This window comes from Lygodium microphyllum, chromosome 28, assembly GCF_053477565.2.
Source record: "Lygodium microphyllum isolate KBCC chromosome 28, Lygodium_microphyllum_v1.1.10, whole genome shotgun sequence".
NCBI lineage: Eukaryota > Viridiplantae > Streptophyta > Polypodiopsida > Schizaeales > Lygodiaceae > Lygodium > Lygodium microphyllum.
Window position 1 is genome coordinate 90,246,879 of NC_141162.1, and position 16,566 is coordinate 90,263,444.

Genomic DNA, 16,566 nt, shown 5'->3' on the forward strand with positions numbered 1-16,566 from the left:
AAATTTGCACCATTTTTTTGGCTGTTCTGGACAGCACACTACAGCAGCTCACCTACTCATTGATGGCTATGTCATGCTTCTTTGGGCTTGGCAATGCACTTGGCAATGGTCTCTAACTTCAGTTGAAGCCTCCTTGATCATTGGCATCAGTTTTGGGTCTGATCTGTACATTCCCAGGATTGTTTACAGTAGTCCCACAATCATGTCATGCAGAAGTAACATTGGCATCTAATGCTATGCTTGTTTGGGCACTTCTACTTAACCGGTTTGGTACCTATTGATGCTCGATTGTTTGGGGGATGCAAGGCACATGTTAGGCCATCATTTTGGACTGATTTTCTTGCTGAAAATACTCAGTTTTGAATAGTAAATCACTGCTGAACCACAATGGGTTGAAGCCTATTATCTCATGTTTGGTTATGCCTATTGGTTTCGGGCTATGTCTTTGGGATATGCAATGAAATATTGACCTGCGGGGTATGACATCGAGCTTGTCTTTGGTTCCGGAATGCTTTTGAGCTTGTATTAAGCTCCGACTTGGTTGTTCTTCACTGGCATTTGGCTTCAGTTGGTATGCTTTGGACCGGTCTATGCTTATTGCCCCCACTGCTTGACATTTAGGCCTCTTGCATTTATGCTTTGGTCAGATATGGATGCTACTTGGTTTGCCCATGCTTGAGGAGCTTCATCTTTAGATGTATTTGAGCATTTTGGATCTATTGGGCATCACATTTGGTTGTCAGTTACATGTTCTTTGAATGCTTTCAGGCTTATGCTTTACGGGTCTGAGATAGCTTGGGATTTATGCTCCGGATGTATTCTACTAGGATTTGGCATGTCTGATGCTATGTATTTGATGTATTAGAGCATTGCTTGCTCTCTTTGCATCTGACTTCACTTCCAGTGGGAGCCTCTTGGTATATTCGGATGTACACAGAGTCTTATTTACAGATAAGCTTGAGCTTGTGGGACAGTTACATGCATTTACTCTCTTGAGAGCTTTATGTTTGCAATTTGTCTGTAGTGGGCTGATTTGATACGCCTATTGGGACAGGCACCTATCTCTGTCATAGGTTTGTCAGTTTTGTATGCATCTTGGATGGTTATGTATTGAGCTTCTTGCTCTATCAATTATGCTTGTGCTTGGTCTCTTCTCTTATTCCGAGACCCATTACATGCATGACTTCTGAACCTATGAGATATCTCTTGCTTGACAGGTTATTGGTTTGACAGTTCTTGGTACCTTCTTGCTCGTGGAAACTCACTGTTGGATGTATCTTGTTACCTAGCAGTTGCAGTGACATATGTATCAGTGATTGCTGACAGTTTTACATATTGCTGTCATTTATTACAGCAAGCTGAAATCTGCAAATTTTGAGCACTTCTATGAGGGTTATGCTTACTATTTGATGTTATCTTGGTCATATTTGGTGGACAGGTGCTTCACTTGGTGAAATCCGCCCTTTCAACCAGTTTTAGCAGTGGTTTTAGTGCATTTTTTGCTAATTACAACAACTTGCAATTTTACTTTTTTGCTTTGATTTGGGACAGTATGGCTGGTCATTTGAAAGATACAGCTCTCTTTAACATTGCCAAGTTGGATGGTACCAACTATGGGTATTGGAAGTCCCAAATATGGTAGGCTTTGGTGCAGAAGTTGCAGATTAAACCTTTGCGTTTCAAGGGTGTTAAACCTGAGGATATGGATGATGATGTTTGGATGGAAGTTGATGATCTATGCAAGTCTACCATTATTTTGTCACTCTCAGAAAATGTCCATCATAATGTTGTTGAAGATGAGAATCAGAGTGCATGGGATTTATGTGAGAAGATTTAGGAGCTCTATGCGCAGCAGAGTCCCGCGCCACAGATGTATTGGCTGAAGCAGTTAATGGACCTTTGCATGAAGGAGGGGATCTCCCTTTCATCTCATTTCAGTCAGTTTCATGCTATCATGAAGAGTCTGTTGTCACAGGGTATTGAGTTCAAAGATAACTTGCACTCGTTGTTTCTGCTTGGCACCTTGCCTGAATCATGGGATGTATTCCGTACTGCCATATGCACGAACAAGCTTGATGGGCTGAAAATCAAAGATGTTGAGAGTGCTTTATTGACCGAGGAAATCAACAGGAGAAACAATGATGCTTTCCGCTCTTCACATGCATTGACCATTAGAGGTGGCAGAAATGGCAGGCATGATAATGATTATAAGGGCAGGGACTCTTAGAAGTCCAAGTCCAAGTCACGTGGTTGCAGTAAGTCCCGTGGACAGAAGTCTGATATTACCTATGATTATTGTGAAAAAACAGGACATATTAGGCAGCAGTGTCATAAAATGCGCGATGATAAGCGCAAGGAAAAGGGAAAAGAAAAAGTGCAGGAAAATTCTTCTGAGCGCAGTATTGTACCTGCAAAGTTCAGTATGAAGATAAAAGAGGTTAATGTCATGTAGGCCACTGATTCAGATGATGATAACATACTTGCAGCTTCTTCATGCGATACCTTACAAGCTTTTGAGATACATTCTATGTATGCGTAGTGCTGGCTCTTGGATTCGGGTGCGTCCTTTCATGTGACACCGTGTCGAGATTGGTTTCATACCTATCGTACCATGTCTGGTTCTGTGCGTTTTGGTGATGACAGGTCTCTTGACATTGTGGGCATTGGAGATGTTAGGCTGCAGTTTCCTTTTGGCAGTTCTTTTGTTTTGCATGATGTACGCCATGTACCTGCGTTGACTCGCAGTCTTATGTCAGTTGGACAGCTTGATGATGCAGGGTATTTTGTGTCTTTTGGAAAATCTGCATTGAAGATTACTCGTGGCAGGCTTGTATATGCAAGAGGTGCCAAGTCTAGCAGCCTCTATCCCTTACTTGTATCAGGAGCTACATTGGATTATGTTTTGTTTGTGGGTTCTATTCCCCATGTATTTCTTTGGCATGCTTGTTTAGGGTATATGTCTCTTAAGGAATGAAAATGCTCCGTGCTTTGCAATATCTTCCGCCTTTTGACTCTTCGCATTTTGATTCTTGTGATCATTGTTTGTATGGCCAGCAGACTAGAAATACGCATAAAAAGTCTGGTAAGAAACGCATAGGTGAGCCCTTGGCTCTTGTGCACTCAGATGTATGTGGGCCCATGCTTGTCAGTTACTTGGTGGGGCAGAGTGCTTTGTTACTTTCTTAGATGATTACTCAGGTAAGGTTTGGGCTTATCCCATAAAAAGAAAATCCGATGTCTTAGACACATTTCAGCATTGGCTTGCATTGGCAGAGAACGAGTCTGGGAAAAGGCTCAAATGTCTAAGGTCAGATAATGGGGGTGAGTATGTATTACGTGCTTTTGAGCAATTTTGTGATGAGTGGGGTATTAAGTGTCAGTTGATCGCCCCTTACACCCCATCCCAAAATGGTATGGTTGAACGCATGAATAGGACCATTCAGGAAAGGGTCTATAGCATGCTTAGCCAAGCTGACTTACCACAACACTTTTGGGCTGAGGCAGCTATTACTGCAGTGTATCTCATTAATAGGTCGCTTAGCAATGGCATAGACTTTCAGGTTGTAGAGGAGGTATGGGCAGGCAAGCCCCTCTCTTATGATGATTTGCGTGTCTTTGGATGTGAGGCATTTTGCCATGTGCCCAAGGACAAATGCAATAAGCTGGATCCTAAAAGTGTCAAATGCATTTTCATTGGCTATGGAGATGCAGGAGAGATGGGTTACCGTCTATGGGATCCGCAGGCACAGAAAGTGATCCGCAGTCATGATGTTATCTTTCATGAGGACAAAATGCACATGCAGCTTAAAAAAGTGGTTGAGGTGCGTAGAGTTATCTTTCAGGAGGAGCTATCTACTTCTGTTCAGCCCACTCCACGGCTAGCTAGACAGCGTGTAGCATCACCTGATACTCATGGCCCAGATGTTAAACATGCTGATGTTAGACATGATATTGGTCAGACAGCGGAGCCTGGATTGAGGCGTTCTACTAGAGATAGACGACCTCCTGACCGTTTTGCGCTCTCTATGGATTATATACTGGTTACAGATGTAGGAGAGCCTGTTACTTATGATGAGGCTATGCGCAGGGGTGATTGTCACTCTTGGGAGACGGCTATGCAGTCTGAGCTTGCAGTCTGAGTTTTCTTGCCTCAGGGTAAGAAGGCTTTGCCATGCAAGTGGGTGTACAAGCTGAAAAGTACGCCTGGACATCCCAAGCCGGCATAAAAGGCTCGATTGGTTGCTAAGGGTTTTAAGCAGAAGCATGGGGTTGACTTTGATGAAGTCTTTTCTCCTGTGGTCAAGATGACCACCCTATGCTTAGTCTTGGCCTTGGTTGCACAGCTTGACCTGAACTTGTATCAGATGGATGTCAATACGGCTTTTCTACATGGGGACTTACATAATGAGATTTACATGGAGCAGCTTAAGGGCTTTGCAGACCTTGGTAGGGAACACCTAGTGTGCAAGCTCAAGAAGAGTCTATATGGCTTGAAGCAGGCACCTAGGGAATGATATCATAAGTTTGATGCGTTCATGCAGTCATAGGGCTACAGCTGCAGCGTTATGGATCCGTGCTTGTACACGAAGAAAGCCTGTAACAGTTTTTTACTGATTTTGGTACTCTATGTGGATGATATGCTTTTAGCCTGGACAGCTCATGAGGAGCTAGATGCTCTTAAGGCTCAGCTCAAAAAGAGCTTTGAGATGAAAGATCTGGGACAGGCCTCTCATATACTTGGTATGCATATTATGCGCGATAGATCTCAGGGACTACTCTATCTGTCATAGAGGGAGTACATTCATAAAGTCCTTGAGCGCTTCCCAATGCAGGATGTTAAGCCTATTGGCTGTCCATTACCTTCTCATGTGAAGGTTTCACAAGCCAATTGTCCGCAGAGAGATGAGCAAAGGGCTGAGATGGCCAAGATTCCCTATGCATTAGTCGTGGGCAGTCTTATGTATGCCATGATAGCCACCTGTCCAAATATAGCTTTTGCAGTTGGGATTGTGGCACGTTATATGGGTACACCTGGCAAGAAACATTGGGATTCTGTGAAGGGTATCATGAGGTACCTGAAGGGCACAGCAGAGATGCGTCTTTGTTATGGCAGCCAGGATACAGGAGTCGTGGGGTACATTGACTCTGATTATGCAGGACACACAGATAGTAGGAAGTCCACTTCTGGCTACGTCTTCGCTTATGCTGGAGGGGTTATCTCTTGGATGTCCAGGGCGCAAAGGTGTACGGCTCTTTCTACTACAGAGGCCGAGTATATTGCAGCCACAAAGACTTGCAAGGAGGCTATTTGGTTAGGCTGTTTTATTGCAGACCTTGGTAAGACAGATACTATGCCTACACTGCATTCGGATTCTATGAGTGCCATTCAGTTGGCCAAGAATCTCGGTCTTCCATGTGAAGACAAAACATATTGAGGTGAGGTATCACTTCATTCGCGAGATTGTTGAGGACAGGTGTGTTGATCTTGTCAAGATTCCGACTGAGCAGAATGGTGCAGACTTGCTCATGAAGAGCCACACTATTGAGCACTTTGCCTTCCTTAGGAGATTGATGGGCATTGGATGAGATGACGTCTTTTTCCTCATCCTGTTGTACATGTGTACATGTTGTACTATCTTTTCTTTTTTCTCTCTCTCACTGGGGCAGATTCACCTTTAAGTGGGAGGTTATTGGGGATAAAGGCGCCTTCGCCTAGCCGCCTGTGTATTACTACACTGACAGTATCTACCACTGCACATTGCAGGTGGCAGGCGCCCGTCACAGTCACTTATTCTTTATTCTTTTAGTGACAGTTTGAATAAAGGAAGGTCCGGCCACACATTGTGGTTGTTGGAGTTCCCATTTGTGTCTCTCTCTCTTCTTGCTCTTGCTCTCCGCCATAGCTCACTTCCAAGCAAGCTTCAATCCTTCTCACCTTTCACAATCCATAATGGAAAAAACCTTTGATTTTTTTGACTGACATCTTTATCACCAATCTGTAAATGACAAGCATTAGTGTTATTGGTCCCTAGTATGAGAAGCTTTCATATAAGTGCCTTTTGGAAACAAGCTTAACCAAGCCTTCTTTCCAAGATCTAGGCATTATTCCACTCTGAAATGCCTTGTTAATCATGAAGAACACAGGTTCATTGTTTCAATATATGGATCTCTCAAGTTGCGACAGCTTATAGTAAGAAATGATGGTGAAACAATTCTAGCAGATTTTGACGAAGACCTTCAAGATCAAAGGAGTTTAATAGAGAATTGCAATAGATAGTAAGAGAGAATGCCTGAATTATATGAAGGGAGGGAACTTGGCTTGCTGGAAAAATCGAATGATTTGGTGTGCACACGTGCATGTACACAGATTCACACACACATTACAAAACATGAGTACTCTTATGTACGTACTTTCAGGACATTTTTGTACTTTTATGGGGTTGGCACACCCCCAATTCCTTCCTTGCATACGGTGATCCCTGTTTCCAACCCTGTTCTTGACCCATTTCGTTCCCTATCTTTGACTGTGATTGAAACCCTAGCTTTTTCATATACTCAGTTTGAGACTGTTAAACCTATTGATTATGTCCAGGGAAAGAAAATGTTATGGAATAAAATTTCATACCAATATTATTAATTGTTCTTTTTCCATCCTGGGTGTGCACTGTGACAAATTGACAAGGAGTGAACATTTACACATGTGAGGACTTTAAAGTTATGGAAGCCTTTTGTGGCCAGAATGGCTGTTGTGAGAGCATAGAGGTAATACATTGGAGATGGGCTTGAATATATGATGAGTTTGCTTTTCAAGTTAAAAGAAATGAGTGAGAAAAAATGAAAGTTTGTCTTCATTGCATCCCCTGGGGTCAAGTTGAGGCTCTTGCAGTTCCATCTTATTTTTGGTTCTTGATCTGCAATTATGATTTTAGATGTTTTTGGAGCATAATAATAGACTTGTCGTGTGCAGGATCACATTTTCCAGGGCTGCCAAACAGCACTTCTTCAGTTAATTCATTGATTTCAGTGCAAAAAGATGGAAAAGATCAATCGCAAAACAAATGGCCTAGTATGCAATTGCATGAAGGGCATCAAATATCTCATTTAACTCCAACCACTTCTTTGGGTCAGGATAACCGATCTCGTGCTTTACAAAAGCATGCAGAATTTTTAACTGCACGGCTGACACAAAGGCAACTTACACAGGCCATACAAAACCTGATACATGCGAGGCCAGCGGAATGTGCTATACAAGCTGCACATCCAAAGCCCTTTATGAATGCTGCAATGCCTTGTGAAATTTGTAAAATGGATGTGAAAGATACTGGTACTGTACTGACATGCGACTCATGTGAGAAGTTGTATCATTTAAGGTGCTTACATTCCTACCTCCTGAAGGGCATTCCAAAAGGTGATTGGTATTGTCCAAAATGTGCCATAGAGTCTGGAGGCCAAAATCAAGAGTCCAAATATGGACGTGTGAAAGAGGGGTTTTCTTTCACTCCCAGATTGGCAACAAATGTTGGCATCCACCACTCAACTGAGAGCTCTGCGCAGGTCCAACCAGTTGAGTCCTCTCATAAGACAGTCAGTTTGGCTAATACAGATGCAAGTAAAGTTGAGGCGGAGTCTGGAAAAAAGATTGTCCTAGATGGTGCTGAGGCTGAGAAAAGTAGTACGACTGTTGTACATCCTCCAGGAAGTTTTACTGCTCTCCTGGGCAGTTTCACTCAATCAGAAATAAAGCAGCAATCAAGTAAATCAGATCTGGGTTCATCTGCTAATCAACATTCAGCTTCAACTCAAGCAGTCCAAAATTCTAATATTCATACGGATAGTAGGTCAAACTCTTCCAACTTACCTATTGTCCAATTTCAAAACCTTCCATCTCAGATTCAAGAACCAAAATCTGGTGGACAAGGTGCAAGAAAGGTGGCTGGAAAAACTAGCTTCATGCAGGCTGATAATATGGAAACAGCAGGATTGCATAAAGTTTCTCCAGAGTTCAAGTCTTTACCAGTGTCTGGTATCTCGACATATAATCATCTATCGTATACAGCAACTGAGATGGCTGAAAGAGTTGGAGAATGGGAACAAGTTGATTCTCAGAGATCTGAAAAGGATGCTGACCATCTTGGAGTAGAATGGGTGGGAGATCCTGTACAAAAATATGATGGAAAGAATTTTTATACTGCATGCAGTGTGGGAGGTTTTGTGTACAGGCTACAAGATTGTGCCTTGTTCCGCCCAGAGACACCAAATGTTCCTCCCTACATTGCACGGCTGCAGGTTGTTTTCCTGTAGAACATACCAGAAAATAGAACCTTTTTTGTCATTTGCTTTGAATAACATCTAAGATCTGTTTTAGGAATGACTGGTAGTTTTGTTTGTCCTATTCACTTTGACTGATTGTGTGTTTGAACACATGTATGCTGTGTAGGCTTTATGGGAGGATACTGCAACAGGATACAAGTGGGTCAGGGTTAACTGGTGTTATTATCCTGCAGATATGATGATGATGGCTGGACGACCTGCAAATCCAGAGGCCTATGAGGTTTGGCACTGATGTGCACACGTTTTGGGCAGTGATGTGTTTTGTTCAGTTTTGATAATAAGCTTTTCTCACTCATTCCTTACCAATTTGCTTAACATAAAATTCATGCTTTAGTTTGGGTTGCACTCTTAGCACTCTAATCAGAACTAAAAGGTGTACATCCTATTAGAAATTGACAACTTCAAACGTGAATTTGACAACTTAACAGTTTTATAAAGCTTGTTGATGCTGTTTTTTAATCTTAGTTTTCTGGTAGCTTAGTGATGTGATGAAAGTTCAAACAGATTGATATTGTAAAACTGGATCAAGAGAGATGAAACTTCCCTTTTCCATAATGGGTTATAATTCTGTGGCATGTTGTAGAAGACTGAAGAAAAGAAGCCATTTGTAGTCATTTTGTGATGCTCATTAGAGCACATATTATATCTGGAAATGTGTTGAAGCAAATCAAAATGTAAACCATCACCATTGTTTGGAAAGACATATACTGCAAACTCTACTGAAAACATTTGATGCTGTACCTGGGATAAGTTTTCACCCTGCCACACAATCAGACGAAAGTGGATTTCACAGTTTAGGGATCCAACCTATACGACCCTATCTATATGGTTGGTAGATTGGTAACAGACTCTGTGCTTTCATAACAGGTTGATTGTGTTTCATGTATGTCCATCATGCCAGCTATACTATGAGTAAAAGAAAGACGATGATGGAAGGTGTCAAAAGCTATCTGGCACATTGCATATAGAAGCTGCGATAGTAACCCATTTTTGGTTGTAAATAATCTATGAAAAATTCTGCTTGTGTAAAACAGGCTGCCACATGCACTTGTTATTGAAGTTATCTGTATCCACATTCATGTGAACCAAATGTTAAGTATCAGTTCATTTAGTATATGGTGAGCTTTTATAAGCTGATGGATGAGACTTAACCTTTTCTGGAGAGCAAGGAGTTTAGGTGATACACCAATTACACACATATGCCTTTGACATACAATTGATTCAAACTGCAGGTATATGAATCAAACCATAGTGATAATAACCTAGTTGAAACCATTCAAGGCCCTTGTCTGGTATTACAACCAGAAATTTATTCGAAAGAGATAGAAAGACGTCAAGACCTTCTAAGAAATGGGCACAGTGGTGAAGGACTTGCCCCAATTTTTATGTGCAGGTACCATTCTGAGACGTGCTTTGTGATTTGCATGCTTTTGCTCATGATCCCTGATTTTCTTGCATGTTGTGGATGGTGGACTATGTTTGCATTATGGCCTTCATGTTTGGATGCAAAATATAACTAATGGGAAAAACAGTGAGAATATTTGATATGCCTATGTCTCTACTGTTCAGTGTGTTTGTTTGTAGCTGCCATTGTTGAGCATATAGTTGAAGTTTGTGGTTCGTGAGACAGGCCTACATTATTGTTTGTACTTGACAGTGTTGAGCAAAATAATAGTTAAGTATGGTTGGCCAGATGGGTCTACATCATGGAGTGTATTTACATTTTTGTTTTGCTTTGTGTCCATCTTTTACAAAGCATTTCTTTTTACAAAATAATAGAATGAAAGTTCAATGCCATTGTTGTTGCAGGTGGCTGTATGATGCACCCAGAACAATGTTCAGACCAGTAAATGAAGGTTTTATGATGTAAGAATAGGTCAATCAAGTTTCATTGGCTCCATGCAGCTGGTAAGCTACACTATGGACTTGGTTGCCAATGGTTACCGTACTGAAGATGTTTGCGAAACACTAATCGATCACCATTTGTTCTATTACTTCCAAACAGTTTTTGGTGAGGTAGATGGTGGTTTGATGCCATTTATCATCCTTTTCACAATGGTTTACCTAGAGTCCATCATTTGCTTGATAAAGGGAACAGATTTTGTTGAAGAGGCAGTTTGAAACTGGATGGGGCTGATATGTATCATTTGGAAGATGTTTTGGGAAATGCTGAGCCATCATCATCTGTTTTACTACATCCAAGCAGTTTTGGGAAGGCAGGTGGTGACTTGATTTATGTGTCATCCTTTCACAATGTTTGCTCGATAGAAGGGAACACATTTTGTTGAAGAGGCATTTGGAACTGGATGGGGCTGGTATAGAACCATTTCAGAGCCATGTCAAGTTGTATAGAATGACCTTTTCTGCTTTCTCTCCCTCCGTATGAGAGACTTGCCATTTTATCACCATTTTCATATGTTCTTCCTTGTTCTAAGAAGATCAAACTTGCCAAGAATATGCAGCTGCTATGGCCTCAAACATTCTTTGTTAACATTGACCATCTTTTTGCTTTTAGATCAGGTCTCTATATTAATTGTGAAGGCCGCCAATTATGATGCCAGTGATGAATGGTCCAGGAAGGCAGAGTTTGAAAGCTGTAGACCATGAAGTAGAGCTCACAGCTAATGTAAATCTTATGTTAGCAACGATCCACCAGTCTAGGATCTTGAATGCTCTGTACCCGTTTACTGCAATGGTAAGCTTTTGTTGGCATTGAGAGCATCCTTTTCCTAACATCAGAATAAAATTCATCCTCTGGGCTTACCCTTGCCCTTGTATTTTAAGAAATCCTTTTTGGGGCAAGTTGCATCCCTTCCATCTTTGTATATTGGGGATTATGAATGGATAGTAATTACAGTGAATGTGGCAAGCTGCAAAAGTTTGTTCACACTTTTCACAAGTTGAGCTGTATCAATCCTGAACACTGCAAGTGGTTGTCTATTCTTTTTTTGTTCTCTGCCCAAGTTTTAAAACTCTACACTCTCCTTAGTTGAAGTTGACTAAACCTTAGATTACATGTAGAAATGTTGTCGAACTTGGATGAAGTTTATTTGTTGAGAAGCAAGTTTGACAGTAAGTGCTACAGAGTAATTTGCTGGTGGTTTGTATTTAACATGCAAAGTTTTATTTAGATGCAGGCATTATTGTTTTTTCTATATGGTTGGACAATTGCAGTATTTAACAATGTTATATACCATTAGTAAGCATGTATAGTAGTCTTTCCATCACAATGATCTTTGCTCTAGTATATTGTCTGATCTTGGATGCAAGTACATTTGAGCATCAACTTTCATGGTTGTTAGCATTGACTATGGAGAGAAATATACTGTTTGATCTCTTCAAAACATGACCTAATGGTTACAAGAGCATTTCTCTGTGTTAGTGTTTATTTGAGGAAGGTGAGCTTGAAAATGTCTTCCAGACTCAGCATGATTGAGTTGACCATTGAATGCTAGTAGCCTAGTGGCAATTGAGTTCTTTGTGTCCTTGTTTGAACCTCTTATAATGATGGAGTGTCCTAGTACATGATCTGTTCTGAAGATGGAAGCTTTTTGTAATCGTAGTTGAACGTGCCTAAGCACGTCTTCTGTACTACAGATGACCATGCTGATTATTTGAAGATTTTGAAGCAGACTCTGACATAAAACCTATGCAAGTCTCTTGGGAAGGAACCTGAGGTAGCATGGCACCAGTTTTAAGAAGGCCATCGCTCTCATGGTTCATTTGTCCTTAACTCCGTAAAATCTTGACTAACTTTTCAGTACTTGAACTGATCATAGGCACTAAAAAACATATCATGCAGTGGAACTAAATGAGGTAAAATCTTATCACCATGTCATGTAGTGGTCCTAAATGAAGTAAAGTCTAGCATGCTCTCTCAATAAAACAACCCAATCCAATCAACCTGCAATCAGCCAAACTTACGATCAAATTATCTTGAATTGTTGGACCAGTCACCTACAACTGCCACCTTGTGTTTTACCTCCTCCCACAATTTTTTGGGCTTGGTGAACAGACCCAAAGAGTTATATTAGTTGAAAAATAACACAATCCTCTGAAAATTGTACTTATAGATTGCACAATGATGGAAAAGTTGATGTAAAGGGAGAAGATATAGTTGATGAAAATTGAGATAAGAGAATAACACAAGAACCCTAAGCCAATATGAATTGGCAAACATAATTTTTGAAGAAATCTAGGCCATGAGTGCTGAAGTTGTACGTGATTTGCTTGGTCTTACAAGGACATGAAGGATGATGAGATTTTTACTAATGAAGGAAGCTGAGATTAAACTACTTCTGTGGCAAATGGGAAGCTTGTAATTTACCCTCTAATTTGGCTTGGTCATATAACAAACTTAGCTAAGGTTTTTCCAAGGTCAAATCAACTTTCGTTTGCCTCTTCATTGGATTCCCCCCCCCAAAATTCCAGTGTTTTGAGTGAAAACATGCCCCATTTTTTATTTAAAGTTGTTATAACTTTTGTCTATTTGCCTCACAAAGCTATTTGGAGAAGTATCGATTTTTGGCTTTGAGTGTCTCGTTTTCTATTCATGTCAAAATTCTAAGTGCTTTGAGAACACATACGTCCAATTTTCATACAAGAGAAGGAAGTTATGGTTGCTTAAACTATTCATCTTTTGTCCCCTAAAGTTCATCTTATGTAGATCTTTCTTTTAATGTGCATATTACGCCTATGATTTGGGCCTCAATGCACATGCATTAATACATGTTGGGCCATTGAAAAAGCTCACATGAAGTAGGAAAATTTAATTTTGGAAAAACTTGCTCGATTTGATAGGTGGCAGATGAAAATTTGGAAACACTCACCTGAACAAAAAAAGCTTGCCCTAAAAGCTTTCATGTATTGTACGTGCCAAATTGTCTATGGATTGCAAATAGTGTGGAAGACTAGTTAATCCTACGAATGCAGTGATTAATCCAGCAGCTGCCTCTGAGGCATCCGCAAATGCCTTCCCTAAACCCTGCTGGGAAAGATTGGGGAAGAAAGCCAGGGACTTCATCTCGTGCTATGCCAATGGCTCGTGTAGCATGTGATTCAAGAGCCCAAGGAGGACTGGGAGCTGACACTATGAGAGCCAAAGCAGCCAGACTGCCATGTAAACTTTTGGGCAGACTTGATTCCAGTCTTCCATGGGCAGGAATAATGTCACATTGGGTGAAACAAACTAAGCTAGCTAAAGGCTCATGGAAAGATCTGGGATGGGAGGATGTGTTGTTAGCCGATGCAGATTTCAGGATAAAGCTGTCTGAGGCAGCTAATGCATTACTGCAGGGCTGAAAGATGATGGTTAGAGTGCTGAAACGACCGGGGAAGGAAGACAGGTGGGGAGACTTGCTTCACGAAGAAGAAGGAGGCATGGCCAACAGCCAAGGTCCTGTAGGGGCTCCGATCCGAGCTTCTTCATGCTAGCAGAAACAAGAAGGCTTTGTTGGGGGAGTTTAGAAGCATCCACAACCGGGGTGTGAAATGTGTTTGCAGACCATACCTCATGTATTACGGCACTACCTGTCAACACAGGCTATTTGGGAGAGAGTGAAGACGTGGGTAGCACGTGTAGGCCTGAATGCCAATATGAGGCTCGAGATGGCCTTGTTTGGGGATAGGGGGAAAACTGGATTGAGGCAACTCTTTATTAAAGAGCATGGAATGTTATTAGTGCCATTACATACGGGAAGTACCGGCAAATAGGAATGTAAAAGAGCTCATCTCTAGATATTATTGGTGGCCTCAAATGTGGAGATTAGTCAAATAATTTGTATGCACATTTTATATATGCATAGTAATGATCATAACAAGCTGAAGAATCTTATCTTACTCCTATATTAGTTTCGTTGTAGGTTCGGAAAATCCCGAACCTCCAGAGGGTTTTTCAAACCTACCCCATTTTCCAAACCTCACTTTTTCAATCAAATCCCCCTCTCTTCTTTCTCACTTGTAATCTCCCATTTTCTCTTCGTCTCCTTTTTTTCATTAAAGTCTCCCCCTCACCTTCATTTTTTAAATTAAAACCCCTTCCGCTCTCTCTCACTTATAATCTCTCTTTCTTTTCCCTCCCTCCCCTCCCCCCTCTTTCTCTCATTTGTAGGACCTAGGTTCTCTCTCTCTCTCTCTCTCAATTAGATTAAACTTTTTAATTAAATATTTTTTAAAGTTTTTTTAATTTAAGATTTTTTGAACATAGTTTTTTACACACTTTGAAAAGGAGATAGAAGAAGAGAGAGAAAAATAAGAAGAATAATAAAAATGATAAAAAAAGAAGACTTTTTTAATATAGTTTTTAACTTAGAGAGAGAGACAAAGAGGAAATATATAATTTGAAAGAGAGAGAGAAATAGGGGGAGAGAAAGGGAAAGAGAGAAAAGAGAAAAATAGAGAGAGAAGAAAAAATATATAAAGAGAAAAGAGAGCGAGATAAAAATTTAAAAGAGAAAGAGAGAAAAAGAAAAATAAGGAGAGAGAAACCGAGAGAAATATACAAAGAGAAAAAAAAAAGAGAAGAGGGAGGGAGAGAGAGAGGGGGATCTAAGAAAAAGAGAACTATAGAGGAAATATAAAATTTAAGAGAGAGAGAGAGAGAAGAAAAGAGAGGAGAGGGGGGAGAGAGACAGAGAGAGAAAATAAGAAGAAGAAAAAGAGAGAATTATAGAGAGAGGAAAGATAAAGTTTAAAAGAAAAAGAAAGGAAAAAAGTTTTAAAGAGAGAAAAAAGAAAAAAAGAGGAGAGAGAAGGAAAGAATAGGAAGGAGGAGAGAGAAGAAAAGTGGAGAGAGAGAGAATAAGAAGATGAAGAAAGAGGAAAAGAGGAAGAGAGATGGGAAAAAAGAGAAAAGAGAAAAGTCTTATTTTAATTTAAATATTTTTTTTGAGAGAGAGAGGAAGAGAGAGAGAGATAGAGAGAGAGAGAACATAAAATTTAAAAGAGAGAGATGGAGAGAAGAAAAAAAGGAAAATCATGAGAAAGGGGAGGAGAAGGAAAGGGGGTGGAGAGAGAGAGAGAGAGAGAGAGAAAATATAATCATAAAGAGAAAGAATTATATATAGGAAAAAGATAAAATTTACATACTTTAAGAGAAACTAAGGGGGAGGGGAAAGAAAGTGAAAGAAGGAGAAGAAGAGAGAGAGAGAGAGAGAGAGAGAGAGAGAGAGAGAGAGAGAGAAAGAGAGAGAGAGAATGTAGAGAGAGAAAATGTAAATTTTAAAAAGAGAGAGAATTAAAAATAAAGGAGAAAGAGAGAATGAAAAGATAGGAGAGAGAGAGAGAGAGAGAGAGAGAGAGAAAATAAAAAATTTAAAAAGAGAAGGAAAAAAAGAAAAAAAGAGGAGAGGGAGAGAAGGAAAAGAGAGGAGAGAGGGGGGAGAATAAAAGGAGAGAGAGAGAGAGAACCAAGAGAGGAGAAAAAATAAATTAAAATCGAAGGCAAAGAGTGAGAGAGAAAAAATTAGACATAGGGAATTTGGGGAGAGAGAGAGTAAATAAAAAATTAGAAATAGAGAGAGAAAAGAGGAGAGAGAAAGATGAGAAATGGATTGTAAAGCGAAGTTGCCCTGCGATAGCACGGCAACTTTGCTTATCGCACAGCAACTTCGCTTGCTACTTCGGGGCAACAAAGCTGCCGTGAAGCGGCCTAGCATTCCATGCACACTCGCGCGTGCGGAACGCTGGTCAATAATTAATCAACAAAACAATAGAGCTCATCTCTCTTTATTATTGGTGGCCTCAAATGTGGAAATTAGTCAAAGAAATTGTATGCACATTTGATATGCGCAATAGACTCAAAGTCGATAGCCATCGACCAGATGGGCTGCTTTCCCCCTTGCCTATTTCTAATCACCCTCGGTCATCCGTGTCAATCGATTTCATCACCGATCTACCTTTCTCAAAGGGGTTTGATTCCGCACTTGTGGTGGATAATAGATTTATCAAAACGGTACACTTTATCCCCACCCACAAGATAGCTAATAGTGAAGGTAAAACTAGACTTTTCCTTGAACATATCTACCATTATCATGGGTTATTAGATGATATTGTTTTAGATCAAGGATCAGAGTTTGTGTCAAGTTTTTTGTGAAATCTCCTCAAGCTCCCAATCTTAAGAAAACCTCTCTTCGGTCAACCACCCTCAAAGCAATGGACTAATAAAGAGACTAAATCAAGTCTTGGAACAATATCTTCAATGCATAGTCAATTACCATAAAGATAATTAGATGTATT

At 40.4% G+C, this 16,566-nt stretch overlaps 1 protein-coding gene across 3 annotated transcripts in view; it reads left to right on the top strand.

Annotated features, from left to right (window-relative positions):
* LOC148011745 (uncharacterized) overlaps positions 1-11,278 on the top strand; it is a 40,109-nt gene extending 28,831 nt beyond the window's left edge. The window contains exons 3-7 of one of the 3 annotated variants that reach the window (XM_087670550.1): positions 6,968-8,286; positions 8,438-8,551; positions 9,564-9,724; positions 10,141-10,239; positions 10,337-11,278. In XM_087670550.1, coding sequence (XP_087526676.1) covers positions 6,968-8,286; positions 8,438-8,551; positions 9,564-9,724; positions 10,141-10,201 — 1,655 coding nt within the window. In that variant the 3' untranslated portion in view covers positions 10,202-10,239; positions 10,337-11,278. Of the gene's footprint in view, positions 1-6,967; positions 8,287-8,437; positions 8,552-9,563; positions 9,725-10,140 lie in introns of those variants that run through there. The other 2 variants (XM_087670549.1, XM_087670551.1) reach the window with 2 other exon arrangements.
* The last annotated feature ends 5,288 nt before the right edge of the window (positions 11,279-16,566 follow it).